Source organism: Peromyscus californicus, unplaced genomic scaffold (genome assembly GCF_007827085.1).
Source record: "Peromyscus californicus insignis strain IS unplaced genomic scaffold, ASM782708v3 Scaffold_4__1_contigs__length_199733344, whole genome shotgun sequence".
Lineage (NCBI taxonomy): Eukaryota > Metazoa > Chordata > Mammalia > Rodentia > Cricetidae > Peromyscus > Peromyscus californicus.
In genome coordinates, this window is record NW_026294562.1 from 154,924,371 (window position 1) to 154,945,709 (window position 21,339).

The 21,339-nt window shown below is 41.2% G+C and overlaps 1 protein-coding gene across 2 annotated transcripts in view; it reads left to right on the forward strand.

The window, feature by feature from the left end:
* Tsg101 (tumor susceptibility 101) overlaps nucleotides 1-21,339 on the forward strand; it is a 32,880-nt gene that overhangs the window by 5,263 nt on the left and 6,278 nt on the right. The window contains exons 2-7 of one of the 2 annotated variants that reach the window (XM_052762847.1): nucleotides 1,527-1,611; nucleotides 5,776-5,841; nucleotides 7,747-7,910; nucleotides 10,108-10,234; nucleotides 14,057-14,123; nucleotides 16,295-16,386. In XM_052762847.1, coding sequence (XP_052618807.1) covers nucleotides 1,527-1,611; nucleotides 5,776-5,841; nucleotides 7,747-7,910; nucleotides 10,108-10,234; nucleotides 14,057-14,123; nucleotides 16,295-16,386 — 601 coding nt within the window. The remainder of the gene's footprint in view (nucleotides 1-1,526; nucleotides 1,612-5,775; nucleotides 5,842-7,746; nucleotides 7,911-10,107; nucleotides 10,235-14,056; nucleotides 14,124-16,294; nucleotides 16,387-21,339) is intronic. The other variant, XM_052762848.1, reaches the window with a different exon arrangement.

Genomic DNA, 21,339 nt, shown 5'->3' on the forward strand with positions numbered 1-21,339 from the left:
TCTGATCACATCTCACTATCTCCATGGTGGAATGTCCAAAACTGTAGTAGGTTTAAAGAGAATCATTCTAAACATTAAACAGTGATTGCTGACACCACAAGAATACCCAGACATGTTTCTTCCCAGTGAAGAAGCGTGACCAACCATCTCTGCAATGGACTCGCTAAAGAGAAGAGATAAAGAACATAAAAATCTTGACTATCACAAGTTTTAGATCCAAAAACTAATTCAAAGGATCATGTATGTTAAAATATACCAAGGGAATGAAGTGAGCAGCCAGTTACAAATAATGGGGCCTTTGATAGGTCAGATGGACAGGTTTGCAACAAAGAAGTTCCGTGAGTTAAAAATAGAGATGAGACTGTCATTATCAGCTGAATACTAGGTTAAATGTGGGCTCTCCATATGGTTAATATAATTTAGCAATAAAGAACCATGCCATACTGATGCTTTGCTTTCTGCTTGTTATTAGAGTCTCTGTTGGAATAGCTGATTGCTTTTTATTTATGTTTTCTCCCCTGTACTGAGAGAATTGAACCCAGGACCATAGGCATGCTGGGTGAGCTCTCTACCTCTGGATCACATTCTCAGAAGCTAACTGCTTTTCAAGACAAGACAATTAAGAGCTTTGCATGGATAGAGCTTGTCAACCTGACTGTCAGTGTATTATGATCAGTTAGCTCCTGCCATATGTGCCTAAACTAGTGTGCTCGTTCTGTAGTAGAGGAGAGACCAGTAGGGTGAGAAACAATACAGTGAGTGATTTGTCGCAACATAGTGGATATTGACAGTGAATGCTACAGTTTTGAGAATGAGTGAAGTGTGGGAAAAATTTCATTAAAAGAGAGAAAAATGCAGCATAGTCTTTGAGTAGTCTGTAATTCTCCAGCTTCTCAGGACTTGAGACAGATCATTATTTTGAAGCCAGATTAGGCAGCAAAAGGAAACCCCATTAAAAAAAGAATTCTTTTGATGGGAACATTTTTTTTTTTTCTAATGCCTGCATTTATATCTGTGCACCTTGTTTGTGCCTGGTAGCTACAGAAGCCAGAAGAGGGCATTGGCTCCCTTGGGACTGAATTACAATTTTGTGAACTGCAATGTGGATGCTAGGAATCCATCCTGGGTTCTCTGGAAGAATAACCAGTGCTGTTAACTACTGAGCCCTTTTGATGGGGTCTTTTAACTTCAGTAAAAGGGCTAAAATAGTAGTGAGCAGCTCTAGTAAGAGTTCACATAGGTGGCAGTAAAGAAATGAGAGCCTGAGGTTAATGTTAATGAGGAGTAGAAGATTCGAGAAGACTCTAACAAAGAAAATAACATTTTAAGAAAATCCATCCTGGTGGTGGTTGTGCAGGCCTTTAATCTCAGAACTTGGGAGGCAGAAGCAGGTGGGTCTCTGTGAGTACCAGGACAGCCAGAGCTACATAGAGCCCTGTTTCAAAAAACCAAAAAAAAAGAAAGAAAATCAAACAGTAAAGTGATGCACATTGGTTTTAAGTAAACTTTAATTTTTTTTTTTTCAGTACAAATACAGAGATCTAACTGTCCGTCAAACTGTCAATGTCATCGCTATGTACAAAGATCTCAAACCTGTATTGGATTCGTATGGTAAGTTTATGCATCGAGAACATCCATCACTGTATTTGAGTTTGTTCCTTGTGTTTATAGCTACAATTTTCTTGTTTTCCTTTTCAGTTTGTTGGGTATCCAATTGAAGGGTTGAACTTACACCTAATGAAAGTGTCAGGAAACAGGAGAATATAAGTCTGAAAAAAAAGGGTCTGTTGAGTGCTTCCAAGTCTTAAAAAGCATTACTTTGAAGCCGGGCGGTGATGGCGCATGCCTTTAATCCCAGCACTCGGGAGGCAGAGCCAGGCAGATAGATCTCTGTGAGTTTGAGGCCAGCCTGGTCTACAGAGAGAGATCCAGGACAAGCACACAGAGAAACTACACAGAGAAACCCTGTCTCAAACAACCGGGGGTGGGGGTGGGGTAGGGGGATGGGTATTACTTTGATACAATACTACACAAGTTTAGGCTTGGGGGATATTTGTTTTTCTGTACAAACCCAGAGCCTTGTATGAGCATGTGTACCTCCAGCCCATAGGAGGGAATTGTAAAGATAATTTAGTTTATTTTCCAGAGGGTTTTTTTTTCTTCCAAAATACTGAGAGAGAGAGAGAGAGAATTTTTTTTGTGATGGTCTTTAGTTTAGGTGCCAGTTTGTCTTTATACTGAGACAAAATAAATTTGTAGCTTAAAAAGTAACATCTAGAGTTTTGTCTTTTGGTTTTTCAAGACAGGGTTTCTCTGTGTAGCTTTGCTCCTTTCCTGGAACTCACTCTGTAGCCCAGGTTGGCCTCCACTTAGTGGCCCGGCTGGAGTTTTGTTTTTTGTTTTTAAATATAGCAGTCTTTTCTGTCCTCACAGAATGCTTCTGGAGGCAGAAAACTGGATTTTGTCACTGAGACTTTGTAAACTACACTCACTGCAGGGCTTTGAAAACAGTAGGCCCTATGGAGAGGTGGTAGGTAACAGGGTGAATGATGAAGCCCTCTCTCAAACCCAGGATAAGCTCCTTCATTTCAGTCTGCCTTATTTCTGTTCATTTTTTTTGCATTGACTTACGAAACTCCTCATGTTACCAAAATTAATTTCAACATGGCTCCAATAGGCCAGGCTCTGACCTTCAACTCAGAGATGAGCCTGCCTCAGCCTCCCAAGTGCTGGGATTAAAGGTGTGTGTCAATAAGCCCTGTATTTAGGTGTAGTTTTTACTATATACTAAAACTGACTGTTAATCAAAACTGGTAGATTCTAGCATCATCACACAGATTTTATATGGCATTATATGACTGAACCCAATCTAAACTATTATCAGAATACTTTTAGAGTAAACAACACCCTAAACTTAAATGTAATGTTCCAATCCATGAATATTTTTGTTTTGTTTGATTTTAAGATAAGGTCTAACTCTAGCCTAAGCTGTCCTGGAACTTAATACATGGTTCAGGCTGTCATTGAACTCATGGTGATCCTCCTGTCTCAGTGTCCCCAAGTGCTGGAATTACAGGCATAAGTCATTCTGCCCAAGAACATATTCTAACTTTAAATGCACAAAATTAGACAATTGTCAGCAGAAGAGCAGGTGTTGCCAGTGTAGTTGTGTGTGCTATCTTGTTTGTTATAGCGTGTGTCAGCCTTTCTCACTGAAAGATTATCTGGGAAAGTCAGCCAACTTAAAAGAGGAAAGAGGCTGTGGCTCAGTCTCAGACTTCAGTCAGTGATCTCTTGACTCCATTGCTGTGGGGCTGAGGTGGGACCAAGCATCATGGCAGAAGGATATGGTGGAGGAAAGCTGCTCACCTGATAAAGCAAGGGAGCAAAGGAAGAGAGAGAGATATTCCAGCTTGGTCCACTGCCTTCTAGGAATGTCATCACTATGAACATTTTGGTAAATTGATTCCCTGCTGAGACTGTGGTTTTAATGTCCAGTCACCTCTCCAAAGCCCATCAGTAGGCAATCAAGACTTCAACGCAAGAGCCTTTGAAGGGTGTTTCATATTGAATCCATGTGGGGATCCCTACAAGCCTCACAGCTGGCAGCAAACTGTTCTGTGGAGAGGCAAAATTGAAAGTTGGTTCAGCACTACTTAGCCAGGCTGGTTCAAACTTCTTGAGTCTAATGCCAAGGGGTTTATTTTTTACATATTTAAATACAGTAAACTTTGGAAAAAAAGTTTCTTCATGATATCACGACAAAGCTTAAGGAATGACTACATCTAAACTCCCTTGCAAAGTACTTGTCTTTTGCAGAGCACCTATGACCTCTTCCACAAGAATGGGTTCTGTTGACTGAGAAACAGTGCTCAGGACAAGGGCCTAGGGAGGAAGGGTTTGTAATAAGCATAATAGCAAACTATTTTGTAAAGTGCATAGGACCTCTTTCATGAGGTTGAGTTCTAGTGACTGAGAAACTGTGCTCAGAGTTCTAGGGGACTTGGGTAAGAACTGGCTCCACAGACTAACGAGATCACTGGGTCATCAAACAGTATCTATTCCAGTCTTCCATGTAAACAAGTGCTACTTTCTTCTGTTAAAGAAAAAAGCCTGCATGTTTAACAACGTGGACCTTGTACCCTTCTACAAATCCACATTATAGCCTTTGCCTGTGTGATAGTGTTCTTTCCAAACAATTGTTAGAAATAAAGCATTTAACACAAATTATGCAAAAGATAGAAAAGGCTCCCAGGTTCATTTCCATTCCCAGCACCCACACAGCAGCTTACAACTGTCTGTGACTCCAGTTCCAAGTAATTTGCCACCCTTTTCTGGCCTTCGTGGACTCCAAGCATGCACGTAGCACAGACACGTGTAGGCAAAACACCCATACACATAAAGATTTTTTTTTTTTTTTTTTTTTTTTTTAAGAAGTGGAAAAAAAATAGCTGGGTGGTGGCAGACCATGCCTTTTATCCCAGCACTAGGGAAACGGGTAGATCTCTGTGAATTCGAGGCCAGCCTCATCTACACAGTGAGTTCCAGGTCAGCCAGGGCTACACAGTGAAACCCTGTCACACACACAAAAAAAAAAAAAAAAAAAAAAAAGGAAAAGGAAAATGTGGTACATGGGTTGGAGAGATGACCCAGCAGTTAGGAGCACATACTGCTCTTCCAGAGGACTCATGTCTAATTCCTAGCATTTGCATGGCAGTTCACAACAGCCTATAACTCTAGTTCCAGGGGATCCAATGCTCTTTTCTGTCCTCCATGAGTACGTACATACATGGTCCACTTAAATACATACAAGCAAAACACATAAAATAGAAATACATGTTGAAAGAACATGTCTGTATTTAACTGTAGAGACACCTCTATTTTCAATACTGTATTTTGATTCCACCTTGGGATTGAGAATGACAGGATTTCTGTGTAAATAAGGATGGTCTTGAACTTCTGATTCTCCTGTCTTGACCTTCCAAGCACTAGGATTATAGGCGTGTGCCACCATGCCCAATTTATGCAGTGCTGATGATTGGAACCCAAGGCTTCAAGCATCTAGGCAAGCACTCCATCAACTTGGCCACATCCCCAGCCACAGTGAGTGGGGTTTCTAAAACGAAATGATGGGAGGTTAGCTTTTCGTATGGCATCATTTGTCAGTGACTTCTTCCTTTTTAGTGGCACTGCAAGTGCTCCATTGAGTTAAATACTCAGCCTTGATGGTGATTTTTATTTTTTACTGATATATTTATTCTTGAGATTGTTAAAAACAACTTTATTGGCAATATAATTTTGGCATAATCAGTGGCATCCATCTCAAGCCTATAGCTCAGAAAACTTCAGAATATTGTGGGTTTTTTGTTTGTTTTTGTTTTTTTCAAGACAGGGTTTCTTTGTGCAGCCCTTACTGTCCTGGAACTTGCTCTGTAGACCAGGCTGGCCTCCAACTCAGATCCACCTGCCTCTGCCTCCCAAGTGCTGGGATTAAAAGGCATGCACCACCACTGCCTGGCTCTTTAGAGTGATTTTTAAGTGGGCTTAGAATCGTGTTAGCTGGAGACCAAAAGCTCGTATTTGGGAATGCAGCACTCAGATCCACTTTCACAAGTAACCCAAAGCTTTTTACGTAAGTGAGTCAACAAAGGAGTTTTATTATTGAACACTGACAAGTTAACCTCATTCCATAGTTAACTGGTGTTTCTGAAAGAGCAACTTACGTGATGATCTCTACAAAAATGCTCGTGATTACATTTTGTTTTTTCCTTTCAGTTTTTAATGATGGCAGTTCCAGGGAGCTGGTGAACCTCACTGGAACAATTCCTGTGCGTTATAGAGGTAAAGAACTTATTTATGTTTTCATGGTAGATGTATCTGCTGACAAGAACATGCTGCCAAGGAGTTAAAAGTACATTGAATTTACTTTCTAATGGCCTTCTTGACAAAACAGAGGTTTTTAACTTCAGTTCTAATTCAACTTTATTTAGCAACACCATCTCACAGTTTTGTTTCGTTTTGTTTTAACTTCTGTGTCAAGATATAACAACAAACAAGTGTCCCACAATACAGATGGAACTTGATGTTTCATGGAATCATAGCACTGTAGAGGGATCTTAGGTGTCTGCTAGTTCAGCCTCTCTCACCATTCACCCCTTTCTGACCATGGGATGCTGTACTGTGTATCGGTAAGGTGGTGCTTTAAAGTTGGGACAGAATTAGATTTGACTTCCTGCTGTGCCATCTGAATTTTGTGACCATGGACATCCACAGCATTTGGGGAATAGTACCTAGCTCAAGTACTGACAGTTCATGGAAGTGATACATGTAAGGCTTGTCACGCAGCCTGGTATGTACTAAGCAAACAGTAAAAGGCACCTGTTATTTATGGTTATACTATTGGTAATGATGCGTTTGGATGACTAGTCTCTGTTAATCAGTCAACTGTCTGCTAAGTACTAAATGATGAGCGAGCATTCAGTTCTTAAGAGCCTATTATGCTTTGGGACAGTTGTGTTTGTTTATTCCTTGTGGGTAGCTAGGACATATATGTCCCCAGAGAGAGGGGCTGGGGTCAGAGGCCAGTAAAGCCTTCAAAGGCCCTCCCCTAATGACCTAATTCTGTGACGTAGGCCCCAGAATATTGCCATCATCTGGGAAATGAGAGTTTAGAACATGATCCTGTGGGGGACATTACACTGCAGTTCTGTGATTGCTGTGCTGTGAGATTAAAAAGGAGAAGAAGGGCACATAGGAAGATCACAGGGATAATGACACTTGTCAGTCATTTGTGGCTGACATGGTCCTAGGGGAAAAACAGTTAACTGAGCATCTGTGATGAGCATAAGCTTAATTACTAACTTCACCATTGCACTTGGGCATGAGATCTGGTGAGGGATGCAGGTTGTGGAAGTATGTATGAATATTGACTTTATCTCAAGTAAGCCTGCTTTTTTTCCTCAACCATTCTTCATGAGTCATAGCATACAGGTCCAAGTTACTGTAGGGATTTTTTTTTTCCAAAAAGCAGGGAATTCTGGATATTGGTAATAAACCTAAGGCTTTATGTGTTAGAGTTACACATTGTAGGTGTGTCTGAGGGCTGAGAAAAAAAAATCAGAAGCTCCACTAGCATCTGATTTCTTTAGGTGAAACATGCTTACATATTTTTTTGTGCTGAAACTGTAAAGGTGAAGCACGTGTAAGTTCCTTCAGTGTTGAAATGGTTGTTTAGAACATTTGAGCACACTAAAGACTGGTCTGTGTTTAATGTGGTGACTATTGCATCTTTTGAGATCCTCCATTTGACTACAAGTAGTCAAATTTCTTTACTGGGATTCTATTTCATAACCAAGAGGAGAGGGTAACAACACTGATTCTGAGTAATTACCACTGAAACTGCCCTAAACATGGGTCTGGTAGAAGACACATCAAGACGTCTGCTGACCGTTGGGAGGACAGAGACTGGCTTCCTTCTCCTTTCCCAGCAAGGTTTTTTTAGCGGAATGACAAGAGTCAAGCAGCAGAAGTTGAGTCAAAAGAACCTTGTCCAGCAATAAGCAGTCAGCACTTTTACCTTTCAGGTGTGGCTTGCAAACCAAAGAAAGCCCTAAGAAGCATCTTAAATTTTAAAAGATAAATAACGCCGTTGGTGATAGTGGTAATGGTGTTTGTTTCTCTCAACCTCATATATTATACTGCTGCAAAATGATAAAAGAGTAATTGAGGTTTCTTCTTCTCTCTCAGGTAATACATATAATATTCCAATATGCCTGTGGCTGCTGGACACATACCCATATAATCCCCCTATCTGTTTTGTTAAGCCTACTAGTTCAATGACTATTAAAACAGGAAAGCATGTGGATGCAAATGGGAAAATCTACCTACCTTATCTACATGATTGGAAACATGTAAGTATTATGTGGTTCTTGTTCTTCTTTTTTTGGGGGGGGGTTCGAGACAGGGTTTCTCTGTGTAGTTTTGGTGCCTGTCCTGGATCTGCTTTGTAGACCAGGCTGGCCTTGAACTCACAGAGATCTGCCTGGCTCTGGCTCCTGAGTGCTGGGACTAAAGGCGTTCACCACCACCACCTGGCTATTATGTGGTTCTTGGAAGTGATTGCATGTATGTTCTGCTCACTAGCGTCTGTCTTCAGTTTACACTCAGGGAAGATTCCAAGGACAGTAGGTAAGTTTAGACAGTGAGTGGACTAGTCCCTGAACTGAGGCATTTAGAAAAGGCTCTTGTTTATTCCTTTGTTTGGTTTTTGTTGGTGGTTGGGTGTTTTTGGACAAGGTTTTTCTGTGTAGTTTTGGTGCCTGTCCTGGATCTCTCTCTGTAGACCAGGCTGGCCTTGAACTCACAGAGATCTGCCTAGCTCTGCCTCCCAAGTACTGGGATTAAAAGTGTGCGCCACCACTGCCTTGCCTGGTAGTTGTTTTTTGTTTTGTTTTGTTTGTTTGTAATCCAGGCTGGCCTCAAACTTGTAGAGATTCATTCTGCCTCAGTTTAAGTCCTAAGATGACAGACATGAGCTATAATACTAACCAGCTAAAAAGGTTCTGTAACAGAATCTAACAAAGTTCAGAAGTAGAATATCATTTTTAAAAATAGGTACACTGCTGGGTGATGGTGGCACACGCCTTTAATCCCAGCACTCAGGAGGCAGAGGAAGGCAGATCTCTGTGAGTTCCAGGCCAGCCTGGTTTACAGAGTGAGTTCCAGGACAGGGTCCAAAACTACACAGAAAAACCCTGTCTCGAAAAGCAAAAAAAAAAGGTGCACTTATTCTTCAAAGAATTGCTGTCAAGGATAACAGCTTGTGTTTCTGCCGCTGATAGTGTAACTGACAGAGCGGTATTTGTACGACAAATAACCCAGAAGCCTATATTGTGTTGGTGTTCTCTAGAGAAACAGAACCAATACAACGAGTATCTTACAAAAGAAGGGTTTTTTTAAGATTTATTTTTATTTTTTGTATATAAATGTTTTGCCTGGGTGTATATATGCACCACATGTGTGCCTGGTCCCTGTGGAAGCCAGAAAAGGGCCTCAGATCCCATGAAACTGGTGTTGCAGTCAGTTGTGAGCCACCATGTAGGTGCTGGGAACTGAACCCAGGTTCTCTGCAAGAGTAACGGGTGCTCTTAACTGCTGAGCCACCTCTCCAGCCCCACAAAGGAGACTTATGAGATTGGTTTGTGTGATGGTGTTGGGTAAACCGACAGTGGCGATCTGTACACTAGCTAGGCTGAGAGCTCAGGAGCTCCTCAATCCATCAGAATGGATACTTCAGCAGTCATTCCCAGTCTGTGGAGATCCAGTAGTTGTCAGTCTGCATTAGGAAGCCAAAGAAGCTGGGTTCCAGTGTCAGAGGAGGTAGCAGCAGCGGTGGTGGCAGTGGGGTAGATACAGACGTGCACTCACAAGCAAGAAGTGGAAGACGGGTAGGAAAGAGCAATGCTGCTTTACTCTGACCTTTTTGTAGCTGGGTTGACATGAGAGGGTTCTGCCTGTTCGGGGAGGGTCTTCTCTGTTATTTGATGTCAGATCCAGTCAAGTTGACAACCAAAATTAACGATCACATTTATCTCGAGAGGGAGAACTTGGAGATAGAATGAGCTTGTGAGAGCCTGGCCTTGAGCAGGCCCAGTCCATTTATTGAGGTGATCCTCACTAGTTGCTGTTTCTGGAAGGCTTATGCCTGCTCTATACTTTTTCACAAGTGATCACTACACCAAAAAGAGAGATGTGGGTGAAGAAGATACAAACGTGTTTCTGTGCTCTTGTGTAACCCGTTGTCTGATGTGAACATTGGTGTGTTTAGGAAAATTTCTGGGGCCAGCCACACAAGCCTGGTGACATGAGTTTGATCCCTAAACTCAGTTAAGATGGAAGCAGAGAACTGGCTGCAGAGTTGTCTCCTGAGCTCTGCACATACTGGTGCATGTGCTTGTGCACACATGTCTAATAATAAAAAGCCAAGAGCATCAAGAGTGTCCGACTGAGTTAAAACTAACAACAGCAACAACTACAGAAAAAAATGCCAAACTCTTCTATTTATTGAGAAATAATTATAGTTTGGGGTCCCCCCCCCCTTTTTTTTAGCCACGGTCAGAGTTGCTGGAGCTTATTCAGATCATGATTGTGATATTTGGAGAGGAGCCTCCGGTGTTCTCCCGTCCCACTGTTTCTGCATCCTACCCACCATACACAGCAACAGGGCCACCAAATAGTAAGTACAACTAAGCTCATTTTAAAATTTGCAGAAACAAAATGAAGCCTTGTAAAACTCTTAAAATAATCTTACTTTGCTTTTTAGCTTGTCATGTTAGTGGAGTTTTGGGAGATATCCTGAGGCCCCATGTCCGCATATACAGGTTCCTACCAAAGACTGGCATTTGGGCTTCTATCTGTGGGTAGAAATCAAAGTGTGGATGTTCTGGATTCCAGAGTGGAAGAGAAGATGCCAAATAGAGCTAGAAGTTTTAAATTATGCATGCCATGGAAAAGCCTTATTTGACTACCTAGAAAGCAGATGTAATTTGAAAGGTAGCCTGAGGTCTCTCTGTGACTCCAGGATCAGTGTTGTAGAGAATTAATTGCAGTGAACTAGCTCATTCCCTTGAGCTAGTTTGGGTATACACAATTGGACATCTAGCTCTGGGGTGCTTCTCTACGGTACAGCCAATTTGTGACTACCTTGTTGGAAGGATGAGGGCATGGGGACAGTACTGGTCTGCCCCGGGACAGCTCTATTCCTGTTCTGTTTATGTAAATGATTCTTGCTGCTACTTCAGAATCATCCTGGGTAATTGGGAGTTGGTTGTACTTACTTGTTTGGACATTTTTGTTTTGTACTGTTTTTATGGTGTTTTAAGCTGTGATTCTGACAAACTTCTCTTTGAAGACTGAGCTTTATCTCCATTACCTAAAGTCATTCATTCTCTTGTTTTTAATCTGTTTTTCCTGAAGAGTATCTTGATCCATGGGCAGAATGGAAATGTAAAAGAAGTGACTCCTTTCCTCTCCTTCCTGTCCCTCCCAGAATAAGCTTGGCTTTAGGACAGTGCTTCTTCTGTTAAGGATGTTAGTGATTGTTTTTGTCTTAGTAAGTCCTATTGACTGAATGTTTTAAGTTTAAAGTGCCAGATATTTTCTAGTCTGATCCCCTCATTTATTTGTTCAGATTTAGTTACCACTTAAGACAGAGGGAACGTTTCTGTATTTCTTTCAGTTTCACATTGGTTTTGGAAGTACAGTATTCCAGAAAGAAACCACACTAGTCAGTGTTGCAGTCAAGTTTCGCACTCACTGTCTCATCAAGCACTGAAGAGCTAGTTTAAGTAAATCACTAAGAGACTACTGTACTGTCCATCTAGTCCAATTTTAATAACATTTTAGACATTAACATTATCATCAAGTATGTCTATAAACAAAGGTCTGGATTGTGCCCATACACATCCTAAGTAATAGCCAAGAGGCTTTGATACATATTTGAATAAATATTTAATAGTTGAGAAGTTATTACTTAGAACATTTTTTTATCTCTTTCAGGGTAATTTTTAAATAATGAGTCATGTCACAAGACATTGTTAAAAAAAACAAGTAAATAGCCAGGCTGCTGTGGCACACACCTTTAATCCCAGCACTTGGGAGACAGAGCCAGGTGGATCTCTGTGAGTTCAAGGCCAGCCTGGTCTACAGAGCGAGATCCAGGACAGGCACCAAAGCTACACAGAGAAAACCTATCTCGAAAAACCAAAAAAACAAAACAAAAAGCCAATAATGTGTTCCTGTAGTTCCAAAGACTTTGGAAGTTTAGCCAAGAGAATTGTGTGAGCCTAGGTGTTCAGTACCTGTCTGGGCAGCAAAGAGACACTGAGTCTTTAAACAGTCAGCATTATGGGACCGGAGAGACAGCCCAGCATTCAATACTGTTGCTCTTGCAGAGGACCCACATGGAAGTTTACAAGTATCTATAATTCTACTTCTGGGAGATCCAATGCCTTCTTCTGACCCTGCAGGCACCAGGCATGCATATGGAGCACATAAGTAATTGCAGGCAAGACCGGCAGACACTTAAAATTAAAGCCAGCATTATATCCAAACTTTATTTTTTTAAAAAGATTTATTTTAATTCATGTGTTTATGTGGGTATGTGCGCATGAGTGCAGGTGCCAAAGAAGGCCAGAGGTATCAGATCCCCTGTAACTGGAGTTGCGGTCACTTGTGAGCTGTCCAGTGTGGGTAGTAAGAGTAGGACTCAGGTTCTCTATAAGAGCAGTACTTGCTTTTAACCACTGAGCCATTTTTCTAGTCCCTCAAACTCTGTGTGTGTGTGTGTGTGTGTGTGTGTGTGTGTGTGTGTGTGTGTGTGTGTCCTGAAGTAACCAGTTTTTAAGAAAAGGAAAATTAGCCGGGCGGTGGTGGCGCACGCCTTTAATCCCAGCACTCGGGAGGCAGAGCCAGGCGGATCTCTGTGAGTTCGAGGCCAGCCTGGGCTACCAAGTGAGTTCCAGGAAAGGCGCAAAGCTACACAGAGAAACCCTGTCTCGAAAAAACCAAAAAAAAAAAAAAAAAAAAAAGGAAAATTGCTTATAGTTATGAAGAAATTACTACTCTGAGATATTGGTTTGTACATTGGAAAAACTAGCATGGAAGTGAGTGATATTGACCTTGTGTGTTGCTAATACTTAACAGTGGAATCGCCTTTTCTAAGAGATACTCATAAATGTCAACTGTGCTTCCTGCTTGGAAAGCGTCTATGTGTGGAATGGAATTGTGACATTTTGGGAGCTTTGGGAGGGGGTTGTTTTTGTTTTTTAATTAAATACTGAATTTCATCTTTTGTTATACTTAGGGAAAGTATTCCAGCATCTGCTGATACATCCTAACAAGAAGGCATGAACTCTGTCTGATATGTTGGGCTGGTAAAGGCTTCCAAGCCTGTTGTTGATAGCAGCCCAGTGTACTTCTCCCACTTGCTTATATTCTGTCCTCTAGGTCATTCTTTGAAGGCTCCATGTCTCTTTTCTTGAGCGTCATCTGCCATTCCTCTACTAGATCACTTCTGTTTACTGTACCTCTTAGATTTAGATTAGCTCCTTTCCTGGATGATCCCGTAGATAGCACTCTGCTTTCCCTGTCGGCACAATTAATAGAACATAGCTACTTGTGACTCTTTATGGCCCCAACTAGATTCTAGCACTATGTGGCCAAGGATTCCTTCTCGTCTAATGCCTTCCCTTCTTATCATCCTCTTCTCTTCTTTCTTTTTCCCTTTCTCCATCTCCCCTCCATCAAATCCCTGTTCCTGCCACATAGAAGGCAATAAAACATTTGTTTGTTGACTTAAGTGCTGATTCACCATTGTATCTAATAAGGAAAGTTGGAGTAAAATTGACTCTGAGGGCAAGTCCTTTTCCATCAAAGCCAAAGTTAGCCTTTGGCGCCACTGACCTTATGTGGGTCTGAATAAATGAAGCATTCTTGAAGGCTAATGGCTTTTACCTTTTCCCCCTAGCATTTCCAAGCTTTTTTTAACCGGTCTAGATGAGTGTGGATGTAAGTTTTTTATAGGATTTCTTACAGTGATTTGGAGTGTCAGGTTCTCAAACAAGCCAACAAAACCAACAGTGCAAATCTTTAGTCAACATGGTCTTCAATGTCCCAAAATTTTGTAGATGCAGGGGCAGATTACCTCCTAAGTAGCAGGTCTTAGAGCAAATGGGGCTAGCGTTACCTTCTAAATTACAGATGAATATGAGGCTATAGAGCTGACCAGATTGACCTGTCTGCCAGTCATTTCTTGTTGGGATTTGTGTGAGTGTTGTCACTCATGTTTAATGATTTGGGAATTAAATGACTTCAAAATATTTATTCCTTAAAGAACTGTTAGTTCCTTAAAGAAATGCTGATGTTGGTTTTGTTTTGAGCCTGAGATTGGATTCTTAGTGTGGAATTTTGCTGTGGTTTGACAGTGATGCATATTACTCTACAGCCTTTATATTTAGGACTGTGCGTATGACTTTCAAATGTTAAAAATTATTTTTAGCCTCCTACATGCCAGGCATGCCGAGTGGAATCTCCGCATATCCATCTGGATACCCTCCCAATCCCAGGTAATGAAAATTCTATTATGTTTGGAATCAAAATAATGCTAACTGGGGAATTAAATAAAGTTAGTGGAAATTCAGTTAAAGGTTGGTTTATTGGTATTCTTTGAGGTAGGTCTGGCTCTGTAGATTCATAATCCTAGTTCAGCCTTGAATTATAGGCCTGGGCTGCCATTTGTGGCTTATTGGTGGCATTTTGTGGTAGATGGTATGCATATAATTCCAAAATAGTTTTAGGTTGTCTAGAGAAATGCAGATTTGGTTTTTGTTTGTTTGTTTTTTGGTTTTTTTGTTTGTTTGTTTTTTGGTTTTTTCGAGACAGGGTTTCTCTCTGTAGCTTTGGAGCCTGTCCTGGACTAGCTCTGTAGACCAGGCTGGCCTCTAACTCACAGAGACCCACCTGCCTCTGCCTCCCAAGTGCTGGGATTACGGGCGTGCGCCACCACCACCTGGCGCAGATTTGTTTTATTTACTAGAGAGAGAGAGGTGATGGGGTTGGGGTTGGTAATGACAGTGAGCTTGATTGGTTTGGGGCCTTGAAATGCTTGCTTTTTCCTTTTTGAGAAGTTTATAGGAGTTAGAGAAATAGCTCATTGGTTACATGCACTTTCTGCTTTTCCCGAGGGACCTGAGTTTGGTTCCCAGCACACAAACTGGGAACTCCAGCTGCAAGGGGTCCAGCATTCCCTTTTGCCTCCACTGGCACCCACACATGTACACACATAAAGTAAAAATAGCTGGGCATCAGCACTCCAGAGGCAGAGGCAAGTGGATCTTTATGAATTCCAGGCTAGCGAAGGATACATAGTAAGACCCTGTCTCATTAAGTAAGATAAATACAAATAAATATTTACAAAGAAACTTTGGATTTTCCAGAACCCAAATTTAAGACTGTTTTTTAGAATACACAAATGACACAAACTACCCATAAACAAGTTTTTTAAATTTTGTAAAGATTTGCTTTCAGATTAAATGTTTGAAAGTTTTAAAGGTTACCAATAAGCACTAGACAAAATTTAAATACTGTCATTCTCTAATAGACTAGAAATCAGAATAGAAAATTTTACTCTTCTGTTACTATTGGGGTCTTGTCCTTAGGAATATTGTAGTAGTTTCTGCCTCTGTGAAGGTAACCGTATATAATCACAGCCAAGCAAGAACATTTGACCATTTACTATTTGGGGGGGGGGGGGGTTATTTGATGTAGGAGCTCACATTTTTTTTAAAGGTGTATTTATTTTATGTGTATGAGTGTTTTTCTCATGTGTATGTCTGTGCATCACTTGCATACCTGGTGCTCAGAAGTCAGAAGAGTGTTTTGGATCCCCTGAAACAGGAGTTACAGACAGTTTCGAGCCACCATGTGGGTGCTGGAAATTGAACCTGGGTCTTCTACAAGAACAACTGAACCATTTCTCCAGCTGGTCTAGAACTCACCACAGCCTCCCAAATGTTGAGATTATAGGTGTGAGCTACATTGTCAGGCTGTTTTGTAGGTTGACTTCTTTGTTTTTCGTTTTCTGAGATAGAGCCTCACTATGTTGCCCAAACTAGCCTCATCTCTTTGTTTTTGAGACAGTCCTGGCTGTTCTGGAGTTCTCTTTGTAGAACAGGTTGGTCTCAAACTCAGATTCGTCTTCCTCTGCCTCCCAAGTGCTGGGATTAAAGGCATGCACCACCACCACCACACCTGATTTTTTTTTTTCCTTTAAATGTGTATGAGTGATTTGTTTGCATGAATCTCTGTGCACCATATGAATGTCTGGTACCCACAAAGATCAGAAGAGGGTGTTGGATCCCCTGGAGCTAGAGTTACTGGTGGCTGTCAGGCAACATGTGGGTGCTGGGAACCGAACCTGGGTCCTCTGCAAGAACAGTAAGCACTCTTAACCATTGGGCTCACTCTCCAGCCCCTGACCGAGTACTCAAAGCACCCTCTTGCTTCAACCTCCTTCATAGATTGTCGGCACACACTGCCATGCTTGGCCCTACAGTTTACTGTAAACCCAGTGTCATTAGTGTAATTTGCATATACTGTTCCTTGAATAAACACCTTCATCTCTAAAACTGTAAGTTCATGAATTGGGAATATAATATGTCAAGCTTAACTTCCTCAGTGAGGTTCTCATAGTACCTCAGTGTTGGGTCATCTTCACATTTGATATTCTTTCCTGTAGTGCTTATCCTGGCTGTCCTTACCCACCTGCTGGCCCATACCCTGCCACAACAAGCTCCCAGTACCCTTCCCAGCCTCCTGTGACCACTGTTGGTAAGTAGTATGAGCATTTGTATTGTTCTACATAAGTCCAGGTCTCCTGTGAAAAGTGTGTTTCATTTTTACATGTAAAATTTGATGTGGTTTAACATCCTATAAATGAGCCTTCTGACATTTAGAAGTCTAAATATGTGGCTGATAGCTCACTAACACTTTCCTGATTGCCACATTTTACTGGTGAATCTCACATGTGTTGAGTCAAGGGTCTGAGGGTCACCTTCACAGAAGCAGGTAACAGACTGGAATAGTTCTAAAGAAAAAGCCCCTAAAGTAAGGTTGGGTACTGCTAGCAGATGGTAGGGCTTTGTGGCCTGGCTGTGTGGAAACAGGGAAGAGCACCTGTAACAGAAAGCACTCTGAGTTCTGCACGAAAGGGTCAGTAAGATGGTGTTGCACACCAGTGCTGTTTGCTTTGTAGAGCTGTCTGAACCAAGAGTGCTTCTGCAGCCTATCCTGCTCGGTGTGCCTCCCTGTTGTCACTGCATTTGCCTCCTAGTTCTCAACTACCTCTGCTTTGGCCTGAAGAGTGTCTCCACTGGAGCGTACGGCTTCTAACTTACACTGGGTTATCGTCTCAGCCATTTCCTTTCTTACCTACTGGACTTCTGCCATGGCACATAAAAACATACCCTAAAACAGCCTTTAAAAGCTTCAGCTGCACTTCCTATTTGCACTACCCCATTTACTCTTGCAGCAAACTTCCTGAGACTGCAGTCTGTCCTTGTTATCTTTAGCCCTTCTTGCCTTCCCTCTACCATTCTTTGAAAACTGCTTCTGTAAGCGTCATAGTGACCTTTCTGGGTTTAAATCCAATAGCTGGTGGCTGCTGTCTCTTCCTTGTTCTGACTTCGACATCTGACACAGTGGGCTGCTGCCAGCTTGATGCTCTTTCCAGGGAACCACACTTTGTTCTTTTCCTCCTAATTCCTAGGTACTTGTGCTCAGTCTCTACAGGTTCCTCCTCTTAATGTTGGAATCCCTGATTAGTTCTTGGCACTTTGATTCCTCACTCTGGTGGTAGAGCTTTAAATGTCCTGTCTGTACCTCTCTCCTGACCTCTGCAGTCTTATATTCAGCTGCCTTCTTGCTGTCTCCACTGGATGTTTAACAGACATCTTAAACTCAACATGACTCAAGTTGAACTCAAGTCTTTCAACACCTGTTCTATCTATAGTCATCCTTGTTTCCTCTAGAATCATCTTATCTTCAAAGTATCTAGAATCTAACCATACCCATTGCCAATACAAGTCACCATTATCTCTTCTAAATTACTGTCTGAGAACCATCAGCCCCTGCATTTGTTATTAACATAAGCATCCTGAAGGATCTTACTCAAACATGAGTCAGTGATGTCACTCCTCTGCTGAAATCCTCGTTTCACTGAGTTCAGTATAAAGGTTTTTAGGCTTAGAAGGCTCTGTGGGATCCTGCCCCTCAATCTTTCTATTACTTTATTTCCTGCTATTCTTATGTCATAGAATTTGTTCATTGCTTATTTCCTTTGTGTTATCGTCATACTGACTCTTACCAATCTGTGCTACCTCCTCTTCCACAGCTGAATGTATTTTGCTAAGTATTTGAATGAATACAGGTTGATGCAAGGCTGGTGTTACGTTTTCTGATGTCCTGAGATCTGGTACCGGAATCTCATGTCTGTGCCTTTGCTACCCAGACAGCGTCTGCTTTTGTTGTCATCATCTAATGGCATGGCTTTGATATATTAAAATATGCTTGTCTTTTCTGTAATGTACTTTCCTTTATACAATAAACTTTTTGTTAATTTTGAGACAGGGTCTCACTAGCCTGGAACTCAGTTTGTAGACCGGGCTAGACTTGAATTCATGGAGATCTGCATTTCTCTGCTTCCCAAGTGCCGAGATTAAAGGCATGTGTCCACACACCTGGCCCTAAACAATATAACTTTCAAAAGAAATGAAGATGGATGAATGGATGGATGGATGAATGGTAGGAGATCTTTAATTCAGTCTGTATGTTTAAAAAAACAAAAAGAACAAACTACTAAATTTGGGGCTGAAGAGATGGCTCAGTGGTTAAGAATACTGACTGCTTTTCCAGAGGACCCATGTTTGATTCTCAGCCCCCACATGGTGGTTTACATCTGTTTGTAACTTCAGTTTTTAGGGAATCCAATGCCCTGGCCTCCTCAAGTACCAGCCACACAAGAAGTGCACAGAAATGCATGCAAGACAAACAAACACTCATACACTTAAAATAACATTTTGTTTAAAAAAAATCTACTGTTTGGATTCAAGCAGCAGCAGAGAAATGGGAATAGAACCGTTGCCTTATTTCTTAAATAATATAATCACTTTGATCTCAGTTATAAATGTTTTTTGTCGGTGTATGTATATTCTCAGCACAGGTTTGGTGGTCAGAGGATGGCGTTGGGGAATCTGTTCTCCCTCCAGCAATGGGTTGAGGGATTGAACTCAGCTTGTTGGGTTATTGGGCTTAGTAGTTTACCTTTTGCCCATAAAAGACTTCTGCAGTTAATTCATTTCAGAACATTAGACTTGAAGAATTTTATAGCTTAGAAATTTCCATTTACCCTTAAAATGGGCTTTTATGGAAAATGATACATTTAAAGTTAGATTTGACTTGAGATTTGAAATACCATGTTTTTTAGAAAAGTACCACCCATGTCACAGCCATTTCAGTCATGAACTCACAGCAGCTTCACTGTGGTCACCTGTACAAGACTAGATCTGACCATAGCACATTGGTAGGTGGTGGGCTGTTACGGCCTTAGCCTCCTGCTAAATTATCAGCTATTTTTGAAAATTGAAGATTTTAAATAGAGTCTCGTGTGGTGTGTTGTTGGTATCTTCTCTTTGCTTCACTGTGATCACCTAAGTCTTGGTTTCTTTGGAGCAAGAGTCCTGTTGCTTGCACAAAGCTTAGCATAATGTTGAAGCTGTGTCCATCCTAGTGAAAACTATCATAAGCACTATGCCGAGTTCCAGGTTGGCACTCAGTACTATAAATGAAAATTCTGTGCATGTGGTTGTTTAAAGGTTTTCTCCTACTTCAGAAACCAACTTTTTGCATTGTTAATATAAGAAGAAATAATCCTCATGGTTTGAGGATTATCATAGATCCACTTTCTGAGTAGATAGTTTGTGATAATTCAGGCTCCATAGTTACTGTACAGTAAGTAGTATTCTCCTGTATCTTTGGTTTTGTTCCCAGCGATTTCTACCCACTGTCAATTCCAGTCCCAAAGTATTATTTGTCTTGTCTTGTTTTGTTTTGTATGTATGTATGTACGTATGTACCTATGTGGTGTCTGTTTTCAGATGTGTGTACATGTGTGAAGGGAGGCTGGAGGTATACCTTGGGTGTCTTTAATTGTGCTCCATTTTTTGAAACAGGTCTGAGGACCAATTTTGTGGACCATGGGTTAAGGATGAAAAATCAGAAAAGTTGGGGCAAAGAGATATTCAAAGGGTTAAGAGCACACACTGCCTTTCTAGAGGGCCCAGATTTGATTCTCAGCACACACTTGGTGGTTGACAGCTGTCTGCAACACCAGTTCCAGGGAATCTGACACCCTCTTCTGGCCTCTGCAGGCACTGCATTCATGTGGTACGCAGATGTATTTGCAGGCAAAACACCTATACACATAAAATTTTAAAAATGAGATAATAAAAATTAGAAAAGCTGCTGTTTATCTTGTTTCTGATAGGTTAATTATAGATTCACTAATATTGACTTACTGGAAATGGTGGTCAGTAAGTACTGATAGAGAACTGAGTGGCGTTAAGTCAGGCATTGTGTGCTAGGGCGCTTTAACAGTAGCCTAATTACTTGATGAGTAATCCTGTTGAGTTGAGTGTTGCTTTCCTAACACTAGGAAAATTGTATCTTATTTCCTAAGGGTTAAATTTGGTGATGAAAACCATCTGACATTAAGTTTTGAGGATTTATTATTACTGTTATTACTACTACTACTACTACTATTATTATTATTATTATTATTATTATTATTATTATTATTATTATTAAAGTCTGACTTTTGTTTGTTTGGAGCTCGCTCTGTAGACCAGGCTGGCCTTGAACTCACAGATAAGCGCCTCTGCCTCTTGAGTGCTGGATTAAAGGCGTAAGCCACCACTACCCCTACCTTTTTTCTTTTGCCAGTCTGGAATTGTAGAACTCTACAGTCCTAAAAACTGAAATCTGGCTCTGCTTGCTTAGATAACTCATTGTGTGGGGGCTTAGCTTGTTGTAGTAGATACAGAGAATGTAGGATTTCTCTTAAGCCACTTTAAAAAACTAGTTTGAAAACTGACTAAAAATTGAGAGGCTTCAAGCAGTTGTATTTTTCTTGTTTCAGTGGCAAGCAGCTCACTGAATTTTGAACTAAAGTTCAGAATGTTTTGGTTTTCTGTTATGAAGATTATTTTCATTGTGTGGATGCCCTCAGACTGGAAGCACAGGTGGCTGTGAGCTGCCACGTTAACCCCGAGAACTAAACCCGGAGCTCCAGTAAGGTCCCTCGCCACTGAGCTGGCTCTCCAGCCCCATGATTTTTATTGCTTCAAAAATCCTGGAATTTTCTGTTTGACTTTCAGTTTCAGATTGTTTTGTTCTGTTTTGGTTTGGTTTTTTTGTTTGTTTGTTTTTTTGAGACAAGGTCTCACTGTATAGCTCTGGCTGTCCTAAAACTCACCATGTAGACTATGCTGGCCTCAAACTCACTGAGATCTGCCTGCCCCCCAATTGCCATCTTTCAAATTTTAATTAGAATTCTTATCATATATGAAAGCATGCTAGATTTCAAGTAAGCTTGGATGTGTTTTATAGTAAAGTCTGTGTGATAAGAGGTTCAGACTGGGTCTCATCCCAGCATCTGCAGCCTAATGGAGGTAGTGACCTTCACAGGCTGGGCACTTTGCTGCCTCAGCTTGTTCCCACTCTGAATGT